At 28.9% G+C, this 12625-nt stretch overlaps 1 protein-coding gene across 4 annotated transcripts in view; it reads left to right on the top strand.

The window, feature by feature from the left end:
* The window catches only part of Ubqn (ubiquilin), a 67720-nt gene that overhangs the window by 33367 nt on the left and 21728 nt on the right, over window positions 1-12625 (top strand). For 2 of the 4 annotated variants that reach the window (XM_075382509.1, XM_075382511.1), the window contains exons 5-6: window positions 1876-1992; window positions 9296-9654. In XM_075382509.1, the coding sequence (XP_075238624.1) occupies window positions 1876-1992; window positions 9296-9654 (476 nt within the window). The remainder of the gene's footprint in view (window positions 1-1875; window positions 1993-9295; window positions 9655-12625) is intronic. The other 2 variants (XM_075382510.1, XM_075382512.1) reach the window with 2 other exon arrangements.

Here is a 12625-nt window from a genome sequence, read left to right on the forward strand (position 1 = left end):
GGATACTTATAAATGTTTTCTGTTTAAATTATTTGTCAAATGAAATTATTATTATTTATTATTTTTAATTATTATTATTATTATTTTTGAAATTATTTGTATTGCTGTCTTTTGATATTCTGTATTTCTTGTGGTTTTTATTTTTATTGAACTTTTCACTTCGTTTTGGAAAGTCTGTATTAAGATGGTATTCGCTAAATAAATAACTAATAATGAAAGTGATGGGATGTTTTTTTATGCATTTATATTATTAAAAAAAAATCATAAATTAAGTTATGTTTTAATTTCAATATTTATAAAAGAATGTTTCCAAAAATTCCATTAAATTTTGCTCCATAATCCTGGTCTGAACAGTGTATTTTGTGATAATTATCTGAGCCTGTGTTTTGTCTGAAGTCTCAATGTGCATTCTGAAGTTATTGCTTTTTTTTTTTTTTTTTTTTTTTTTTTTTTTTTTTTTTTTTTTTTTAATAGTTAGAAATCATAATTCTTATCATCAGCTTGGTATTTGAATCATTATTGTCGGACATGTTACATTTGAGTGTGATAATTTAGGAGCTAAATGTTAATGTTGAAAGTTTGAAAGTAAACCATTGAACACCACATTACCTATTACCTATTTTAACTAAATCAAATTTGATTGCCTAAAATCAGAAAGCAATAATTTAAACTAAATTTTATCGTTTGAATTTAAAAAAAGATCACAGTTGAGAAAATTTAGTTCTGAAAAATTCTGATTTAAGGGAAAATTTGTAAACAAATAGCTGCCTGTACCGTGTTATCTTGGACTGAAATAAATGAGAAACTTATATCTGGAATTTGTTGCCCCCTTGTGCATTCCATATAAATCATATAATTATTTCAGTGTATGTTCAGTACATATGTATAAGGAAGCAGCCTTATTGTAGATAAGTTATTTTTAATGTGTGTGATAATAACTGTGTTATTTCAGTTGAAACTGTGCTTTTAAAATTATTTATATATCATGTAAAAAATTATATTTTCATTTTAAAAAGTATTAATTTAATTTAATGAACAGATTTTATAAGTCTTAATATATTTTCTTAAAAGAACATTTTGAATATCTACAGTCTCCTTTTTTAATCTCAAGGATTTGAACATCTTCCAAATAACTTTTCTTTTTTTTTTACTTATCCCTGATGATGAAGTTTATTTTGAAAGAAAAATGCTTCAAAAATTAAAATATTCCACTTATTCCCTTTAATTGGGAACGGGGTTCTACCTAGGACTAGGTAGAATACCATATAAATGCCTCTTGCTGATAACCTTCCTGTGCCTAAAAATTCAAGAGCTTCTTTTTAGTTGAACTATGATAAACTGCTTTTTCACTATTAGACTTTATAATCATATTATGGGTATCCCAAAGGGGGTAAAGTCAATTCAATGTATTGGTGGGATATTTACTAATTAGTGGTATATCACTCTAAAAGGAATAGGCATTTTAAACAGTGAAGGAATTTTTCTATTCTTTCATTAATGATTTTATTCTCTAATAATTTATTTTTGTTGATTCCAGGTAAATATTTTTATTTAAGGTATGGATTATTAAGTCACATCCCAAATGAGTTTGAATCAGAGATTGTAGGTGGGATTGACATAATTTTTATGTAGCCTTTGTCATAAAAACAAAATGTGAAGGAGTTTTCAGATCAGTTTGTTAGTTCCTGCTGGTACCACAGTTAGACTATCTTACCATTTACGCTATAATATGAATATTAAAAAATGTATATAAATTACTCGCACATGAAGAATAAATTCTCATTTATATTTTCCCCGTTATATAGCATATACTTTTATACTGATTACTATTATTATGTTTTTAATTTTAAATTGATTGAATGTGATATTTTTTAGGGGGTTATAATGCTTTGCAGAGGATGTACAGGGATATTCAAGAACCAATGTTTAATGCCGCTTCTGAACAGCTTGGACGGAATCCATATGCTGTTAATGAAAACAGCTCAGCAGGTGGTGTGTAAATTATTATCAGTCTAAAAATACTTACACATACTTGAGTATTCAGATCCCGTTCCAGTTCCAGGTACTCCCATACTTCCACGTACTTGAATGTTCAGATCTTGTTCCAGTTCCAGGTACTCCCAAGTCAAGGTTTATACTAGGCCTTTCAGTCTTCTATCCTCTTTCTGACTCCTTTTTAAATTATGCTTTTGTGTTCTGGTCTTTTTTTTGTTATATATAAATATTTCTTTCATCTTTCTATTAGGTGGAGGGTGGTGTCTTCTAAAATCACTGTTGGTAACCTTTCATTGATATGAACATAAATTGGCATTGCAAAGAACATTCAATATCTTTTATTTCTCACCTTTTCATTTTCAACTTCCTATTTGTTTAAATTACTTCTTATCATGTCTGTTTACATTTTTATTATTGCTCTGAGGATTCTCCCCTCCCTATAGTGTAAATTACTATTTATTTTTCTGATTATTATACACATACTGATATTGGATAATTTCTGATTATGTTTATTCTCATTTTTCTTATTGCTCTGAGGATCCCCCTCCCTACATTTTTCATTATCTTTAATTTGTCTGATTAATATATACATACTGGTATGCAAAATCTGTTTTTATAAACTATCATTTCTATTTAAAATGTGTGGATGCATAAACAAATTTCCTCTCATTTATACTTTCATTATCATTTCTCTGGCTATTTTCACAGATCTTACTCTGTATGTATGAAAATTAACCACATTTAGAGACTTCCCAACAAAAAAAAAAAGAGCCATGTTTACTTAACTATCAGTTCTCGAAAATATTACCTTTAAATAAGCTTTATTATAACCACATCCTTCATCATTATCCGAAGCATCAAGCTAAATCTGTACATCTTCTGCTTTCTTTCGATATCAGCCATAAAAATCATTGCATTCTCCTTCTTTCCTTTTACTTCTATTATATCTCCTTTCCTTATCTTTAATCTATCTGTCTTATCCTGGCCTATTCTGTATAAAAATGTGGAGTCCTCACTTAACATGTGTGCCCAAGTTGTTTTTGACATTATGAATTATCATTACTTATTTTACTTTTGTGTGTATATATATATATTCTTGGATTTTTTTTACCTGACAAAATTGTATCTACTTCAGTGGATAACATAATATTTGATTTGGATCTATAAATTTATAACTTTTTCCAATGACAATAATGTCTACTTCAGTTTTATCAGTATTAAATAATTGAATTTTCAATTGAATGCTAAGTAAAAAGAAATTATACTAATTTGATATTAGATTCTAATTTAAAGGGCCATGCTTGTTTCTTCATAAAAGATGGTATTTATCAAGAAAGCTTAAAAGAGGTTGAGTTAATAATAGTAAATATTGGCAATGAAATCAGACAAAAATATATGTTACATTATAGTTAATATATGTTAAGTATGATTGAAGCACGATGATAAAATCACATTATTATTAGTAAGTTTTGTTTGTATTATGCTGCAAGGTGTTGTTATCTATGGTATTAAATTCCATAATGTATTGACATTTTCTATATTCTTGTCCATGACAATCAGTGATAAAATTAATTTGAAATTGAACTTTTATAATGACACACCAATCCAAATCATGTATCAAAATGTTTTTATAAAAAAAATGTGTAGAGTTGTGCAACTTGCTTAATTGCAAGAGTTAGCGGGTGCTTTGCCTTCAAAAGACTACTACAACATGGTAAATTGTATCTTCCCAACAACTTGACCAATTGTAACCAAAATTAAATTGCATCGATGAGGGCCTGCACTGAGAAATCGTTATACAAGATTTAATAAAAATTCCTCTTAATCTGAAGATATAAAGTGGAACAATAACTATGAAAAAAGAAAAAAAAAACGTTAATCTTATTGTGCCCTAGCTTTGAATGAAATTACCCAAATATTTAACCAAAGTTACATATTAATGTGATTGAATCACCTAATTAATATAGAAATGTGGCTTTGAAACCAGAAACAAAAAAAAAAATAAATAAATAAAGATGTTTTTACCATTTATGATGGTTTGAGTAAGAAAGTTTCTTTAGCTGAGGGATATCTAAGATACTCTGTAATTTTCCACATAATTTATGTGAAAAATTTGAGTAAAATTTTAAAATTCGGACCCAAAGTTAAACAGTATCATTGACCTGTGTTCAGGAATTGCGGTGTTAAATTTCTTCCTAATCAGTCCCCAGTCTATGGACATCAAACATACAGGCATCCGACCAGGATTGTGAAATGTCAAGCTGTACAAAAACCCTGACATGTGAAATGTGAGCCTATAAGCATGTACTTTCCCTTATACAATATACTGGACACAGTATAACTATAAAGCTAGGAAAGTAAAACTTATTAAAAAATATTTTTAGCTATCTTTGTGACCACCTCAGGGACTAGCATCTTGTGATGTTGGTAGTGTTTTTTCAGACATGTATTAAATATATGATTGAAAAGTATGTGCGATTTGAATTGAAAATGTTCATTAGTAAAAACCATTACACCACTATACTAAATCTATAGACGTGGTTGAAATCATAAACACTCTTTATCTTATATTTAATATGTATGCTTGATAAAAAAATCACTGGCAGCAAAAGTTGATGTCAGTATGAAACAGAGAACTGACCGATGAGGATGGTCGCAAAGACAAATGAGAACTTTTTAAAGTAAGTTTTATTAAAAACATTTTACTATATAATTTTATTTGGTGTGTGGTTAAAAAAGTTTTTAATTAAAAAAAATCATGTTTTTATTTATCAGTACTACAAAAGTATTCAGTTTTCCAAAATAATTTTTTTTTTTTTTATTGAATACAATTATCTACCTTTCTTAGTCTGTCTTAACTAAATCACACGTTGACATATTTTGGATATATTTAATTTTCAAAACTCATACTTGCTCTTCTCCTTTGTAACACTTTATAGCGTTATGTCGCACCCTTTACTCCACTCAAATCATATATATTACCTGGCTAGTCTTTTTTCTTGTTCTTTGTTATCTATCGGTTACACTTCATCCATTTATTTTATAAATAATTTTCCTGTTCTGAGCAAATTAAGATTCTTAAATAAAATATCCACTTGATTATTAACTAATATGTTCATTTATAATCTTTTTCCACTATTTCTTAATTTAAAAATTTCTAAATTTTCTATAATATTCAGTCTTCTTCCTTTTATATAATTGTGAATCTGTTTCATCAAGTCCTACATTTCCAATGGGGTATGTCTAACTATACAACACATTTAATAAAGAAGGACATACATTGAAAATGGAAGACTCAAAACCAATTCAAAATTATACAAAAGAAAAAAAGATTTAATATTTTGGAAAATATAGAAGTTTCTAAATTACAAAATGGTGGGAAAAGGATTATAAATAAACGATTAATAATCACGTGGATTTTTTATTTAAGAATCTTAATTTGCTGAAAACAAGAAATAGATAATTATAAAATAAATGGATGGAGTGTAACCAATAGATAACAAAGAACAAGAAGAAAGACCAACCTGATAATGCATATGATTTGTGTAGGGTAAAGGGCCTGAGCTAACTTCTATAAAGCCTTACAAGAGAGAAGAAGTGAGAGTATGAGTTTTGAAAATGGAATATATCTGAAATGTGTGAACATGTGATGATTTAGTTATTATGAAGCTAAGAAAGGTAGATAAATATGTATTCTGTATAAAAATTATGACAATCTTAGCAGAAAATGTATATATTTTAACTTTAATTTGAATGTTGTTACTGTAATAGAAAATTTTGCTAAAACTTTCAGCAAAATACAAAAGGACATACTCATTCATATTAAACTTGTTTTGAATAAATTGTACTAAAAAATAGAGAAATTCTGCTGTATATTATGGACCATGACTCCTGACTGATCAGTAAGCACTACTCTGTACATGGTATAGGTAATCATCCTCTACTCCATCACAATTTTTACTACAGTGGCATCTATTGATGCTACTATAGAGCTATAAAGCCACAACATCCTGCTCACCCATTGTCATGTCGCACAGTGGAGCTGCTTTTTTCGCTGTTAATATTTTTATTCAAAATATGCTTAGTGTTTGTGGAAGTGTAATTTTTTTTGTAGCTAACATGTGGCTACAGTTGAACGTAATTGGGTTTCCTGTGTACCTCAGAAAATGACAGTCTTATTATTACGTTCAAAATTTGCATTGTTAAAACTCACTGGGAAGTGCTGGATTTAGAGATTGGGATTATATCTTATAATTATACTTCTGGTATATTTGTACACCTGACTTATAAATGCATACCAAAAACAAGATTTAAATATGTCGTGAAATATGAAAAATATGAAACATGTTTTTGAATTAAGGAGGCTGTTTGGATTAAAAACAAATTTTTTTGTTTTGCATTTTTTTAAACTTTTCTGCCATTGATTTAAATTAATTACTTTATGTTTCAGTTCATTGTTTTCAAACCTGTACAGTGCAAGCAATTGTTTTAAATGGAGAAAAAGTAATAACAGCTAGGTGCGAAATTTGGATAACTTGATGTAGTGTGCGTTTGAATCATTTTTGTTGCATTTAAAGTCTATTGTTGTGCAGAAACAAAACTCCACTGAACAACTTCTTTCTTTTATTCTCAATAGCGCATCAAAGTTTTTTTTAAAGAATTCACTGTAGCTTATCAAGATTAATACAGTACTTCCATAATCAAGCTTCTCAGTTAGCATGTCTTTATTGTCAAAAAAAAAAATCAGTGGTCAGAACATTTTCGCCTAAACCTTTTGGGCTTCTGAAATGATGAATGCAAACACTGCATCTATTGCTGCCGTGTTTAAATGTTACCATTTTTTTGTTGAAGTCTTATCACTGGTTACATGTGATTAACATATTCATTTGCTTCATTTTAAGTTAAGTGTTACAAATTCATTTGAGCTGTAGCAGGAAGTTTTTCATTATGCATCTATTAACATTTTTGCCATTGACCTAATGTACAACATTCTGTAACCCAGTTTTTCTTTTAAAACTTTGTAAATCGCTGACCACGAAACAGTTAGAAATTCATATGATAATTATGAAACAGTAAATCTTCTAAATTTACAAAAATTTTGTTTACTCGTTAAGTAAGCAGTTACCCAGCTGCATAATCTAAAACAATTACAGAAAACTAATGCTCTTTTTGCTAAGCATTCCATATGCCTTTTCAAAACAAATATCATTATTAAACTTCAAATTTACAATAACATTTGATCCATAATTATTGAAAATTTTTTTGTGGCTATCGGCTGCAGATTTTTTTTTTGTTACTGTCGAATTATACTTCACAAGAATGTTGATTTTAATGGTCAATTCAGTTAGGCTATGCAAGGGCTATCCGTTTCTAAAGTACAGTTCGTCTGAACTTTTAAAGTTTAACTGCTTAATTGAAATGATACTAAGAAATTTATACATTGAACCCCCCATTGTTGGTCTTAAGAACTTTAAAGTAGTGTGTAACAACTATTGATGATGGCAAAGTTATGCAGTTATCTTATTATACTGGCTTAACATGTTTTTGTCTGTTGTAAATGCTTAGAATTGCTGTAATAATTGGGAACTGTTACTTAAACATTATTTTTTATTGATAAACTTTATACAATTTTTTGTTATAAAATAAGTGCACTAACAAAATGTGATATCTTAAAAGTTCAGAGATAGTAGGATTCTAGGGTCATAAATATTACATTATATAATAAAGCCAAATATTAAAAAAAACATCAGTTCAAATTAGTCAACATTGTCCAAAAATTAACATATTACAATGGAACTTAATATTTAGAATAATGAATCAAACTTTTATAATAAAAGCTATTACAACTTTGTACAGGCATGCCCCCTTTGCTGGCAATTCACTGCTCCCAATGTGTTGTTTTTTTAATACATTTTTGAGGATGGAGTGCAGTTGTTGAATTGTATTTCCCTAATCTTGTTTATGGTTTGAAAACTACGCTCTTTCAATATTACCTTCAGTTTGAGAAAAAAATCTGCTGGGGCCAAGTCTGCAGAGTAGGATGGATGAGGTAAAATGGTTGTCTCATATTTTGCCAGATAATGGCTATTAAGGAGTGACATATGAGTTGGCATGTTGTTATGATAGAACATTCAACCCTGATTTTCCCATAGTATAGCTCTTCTTCTGCATATAGCATCCCTTAAATTCATGAAACTTCTATGTAGAACTCGTAATCATAACTCAATCATGTCATTACTCATTGCGTACAAATCTTAATCCTATTATTAACTCTTAATTCATAATCGACCAAACCTTAAGTCAAAAAATAAACAACTTCATGTTTGTTTGACTCATGCTGACTTTTATTTTGGTTAGGGTGATTCTTTCCTCACTCACCGCATCAATTTCATCTTTTTTCACATTGCTATCATAAATGTCTCATCTCCAGTTATAATGTCTTTCAAAGACTTTTCATTGGTATTAGCAATCTCAAGAAAGTCTTCACTAATGTTAATGAAATTCTCTTTCTGATCATCAGTCAACAAAGACAGCATAAACACAAATTTTATGTATGCAATGAATGATAAATTTTTCTGTTAAAATTTTACGGTATGATTCTACGTTTGTGCCTACTTCCTCTGCAAATTCTCAGTTTAAGTGGTGATCTTCACTTACAGCTTAAGTATTGTCACATTTCATTGAGGTGGAAGGTCGTCCAGGTTTGGAATCATTCATCCGTTGATGCTCTGCCCCCTTTAAAATGATAGAATATTCATACCATTCCGCATTCCAATCTGCTGATACAGTCTTTTCCAAACCCTTGCTAAACCAATTTAGTTTGAAGCAAAATTTAACACAAAAACATTATTTTCATGATTTTTTTTCTTGTTGCGACTAAGTGAATTCTTGAATTTCTGTATGTGTACTTTGAATGCTTTCTGTTAATTTTTTTTCTGATTTGAAATGTACTCTGCAGATGAAAAATAAGTATTCTACACATCGTAATAGATGAATAAAAACAAACTGTTGTAAAATAAATCTTGTTGATTATTAAATATTGAAAGTGTTAATTTCATCAATAAATTGTTATAATTTAAGCATTTTTTTACTAGTAATTTATTTACCTATTTTTACCAATAATCAATAGTATTTATTAAATTTTTTAGAGAATAATTCTAATATGTTACCTTGCTAATAAAGACATATTGTATATTATCCGTCTTATTTTCATTAAAATACATTTGTACTTTGCCTAATATTTAAAAAAAGAATTTTTTTGTTTGTTTTATGATTAAGGTTTGTTAATATTTATTTACAGATATTGCAAATCCTCAACAAGGGCAGGAAAATCGAGAACCATTACCTAATCCCTGGTCAGCATCTAACCCTAATCCAGCAGGCAGATCCGGTACTACTGATAGTGCTGCTACAAATGATACCTGCAACCGCACGGCTTCAACACCGGGTACTGGAGGCGGTCGTCCTCCCAGCGGCATATTCAGCTCACCGGCGATGCAAAGTTTGATGCAACAGATGGTTGAAAGTCCTCAACTAATTCAAAACATGTTACAAGCACCTTACACACAATCTATGATAAGAGCGATGGCTGCAGATCCTCAAATGGCTAATAATGTTTTGTCTACAAACCCTCTCCTTGCTGCTAATCCTGAATTACAGGTAAATTGTTTTTTACTTATTGAACTGTTAAAATCTAAATAAAGTTATTGATTATTTATAATTGTTCTAGATGTGTAGTTAGTTTCATGGTTCTTGCTAATTAATAATTGTTATCTCTCTTTTCATACATTTTTTAAGTTGTTAAACATTTGTTTGAAGTTCTTTAAAGGTTGGAGGAGCTCCTTCTCTCTAAAAAGATAATACCATTTTAAATTAAACTACATTATTTTCAATATAAAAATTTATACTTCTCATCTGATAGCGTGCTTAAGCCAGTAACCAGTGTCACAGGGTTAGCATTTCTCATTCAACATTGTAAACCACACCTTGATTTCAATGTACTTGTATCTATTAATTTCTCCTTATTGGTTCTTTTTTGCCTTAAAATTATAAATAAAATGTTTGCAAACATTATACTTATCTAGCTTTTTTAAATAAGTTACAAGTAGAGAGATAAATTCTTTTAACCGATTAGATCATGATAATGTATTAGTGTACGTACAAAACTATCTGTTTTACATTATCATTGTAAGTGTCAAAAAATTTTGCTCCTGTCAGTCCACTTTATTTCCTAAATAACCTCCCTCTAATAATTTGGATAATGTTTGTTTTAATCTAAAAATTAAATTCCTCAACTTTAGGGTGTCCTCTAAGGAATGCACGATTTGTATTGCAGTTTGTTGTCATGGAGTGTTACATAAAAAATGAGTCCATTACTATGAAAACATATTATAAGTAAAGAGAATGTGGTTGCTATGTGGAATTTTTGGATGATAAAGTTCATCCAGTTTATCATTAGTTCAATGACAGAATAAAAAACTTGCAGAAACAGGCTTGATTGTGGGTGTTGTCACCCATGAGTCCTTGTTACTTGCTTGTACAAAATAAAGGAAGTATTGTGGTCACAAAAATTTCGGTTTTCAAATTTCAGTGGAAATATCCATTTTGACTAGTTTCAGTGCGACTACTACATATGTATGTATGCATCTCATATAACTCGAAAATGATTAGCTGTAGGATGTTGAAATTTTGAGTTTAGGACTGTTGTAACATCTAGTTTTGCATCTCTCCTTCATTACAATCAACTGAACCAAAAGTGTCCAAAAAAATCTGGATTTTGGACTTTTTCTTAACTGTAGTAAGCCCTTATTGAGAACTTTACAACGATATATCGTAGTGGTACTTATTTTCATTGGTTCCAGAGTTATAGCCAAATAAAATTTTAATTAATGAAATATTTGGATCTTGGGGGGAAAGGCACATTGGTTCGAATCAGACTTTATCTCCTTGTTTTTTTTACTTTTTTTCTTTTAATTTAAATATATTGATTTATTACTAATTATTAACCTCTCATCGTAAAAATATTTTTACGATGAATAATAATTCAATAACAAAAAAAAATATGAAAAAATATCAGAATTTTTTAATAAAATAAAATTTTATACACTTTTCATTTAAAAAAAAAAGAGTAAATGTAATTTAATAGGCGTACAAGGAAGTCATGTTGTTGTCCACATCAGATTTTGTTAATTGATATTTTGAAAATATCATTATTGTTAAACAAAATATTGATGTGAATGTAGAGAAGGTTGTTTGCTCATAATTTTCCTATCTGAGAAACAGAACACAGACAATTCTCAAAAAAAGATTTAGATAGTTCAAACACCTCATATGGAGATCATTAAAAATTCAACTGTCACAAGATTCAAGACAACGGACTGTTTGAAGTACTGAGAATTTGATAAATGATAGATGATAATCAAGTGAATGGCAATTTTTCTAAGAAATTATCTTAAGCGACAGACACTGCATTATCTTCAATCATCGTTGTGATCAGTTGTAAATTGCTGGAGTTGTATCAACTTGTGTAGTCATTTGGATGCAGTCACTTGATTCAGCTAAGAGCAGGATAGACCCTGATCATAACCTTCTGTGAGCCCAGGACCTTTTAACGCAGACAAAACCATATTGTTTTCAATATTTGAAGCACAGATGGTTGATAGGTTTGATTTTTGCTCACAAATCAAACCTATCAAGTCCAATAATTTTGAGTGCAAGTCCAATAATGATTTACTACATACTTTAGAATATATAATATAGTGAAAAAAACCTGCGCGCTACAAATATAACTTCATTTAAGTGGGACATATGTATTGACAAATTACTCTGTCTGTCTTTAATGTAAGACAAACAACTTTAAGAATTAAATGAAATATTGAATAAGTTGGTTGTAATTGTTAATGTAGGCAACCATATATAATGTATAAGCTTTAAAATTATGAGAAATATAACAGCATTTTTATTGTTATGTATAATTAGATAATGGAGTATAGATTTTAATACTAGTAAATAAAAAATGATAAAGCTTATATATTAAAAAAAAATTCACTAGCTTGACAATTTTCTATTTCAAATAGTGATTTGTGTTTGTAATTATCTTCCAGCTATCTCTAGTATAAATCATGAAATTGCATTTGTTACTGTGGTGTTACTATTCAGTTTCCATATAATTGTAAAATAAAAAATTAAACCAAAATGTACTCTTTTATAGATTTTCCTAATGAAATAATTATAAAATGCAAATTTCATACCTGAAAATCAGAAACAAAAGTGTTTGAACATATAAATGATACAAAACTTACAAAAATAGCAAGATGTCTTTCTGTTGGAGAAGTAAATTGCTTTGTGGGCTGATGAAACATTTAAAAAGTATTAGTAAAAAATCATTTAAAAGAATATGCAATGAAATGTTATCAACTGAATATGATATGAATAAAACTTCGGCTGACTTCACTTTTATTCTCGCCTTGAATTAGGCTTAAAATTGCTTTAACAAATAGTCTTAGTATCTTTAATATTATATCCACTGACTAAAGTCGTAGTTCTGTGATGTTTTTTCTTGTAAAGCAAAGAATAAATTGTATTTCATGTTTATTATAGAATCTTTCATTATACTAGACCAGTCTGTATA

The sequence above is a fragment of the Lycorma delicatula genome, chromosome 1 (assembly GCF_047948215.1).
Source record: "Lycorma delicatula isolate Av1 chromosome 1, ASM4794821v1, whole genome shotgun sequence".
NCBI classification, from domain to species: Eukaryota; Metazoa; Arthropoda; class Insecta; order Hemiptera; family Fulgoridae; genus Lycorma; species Lycorma delicatula.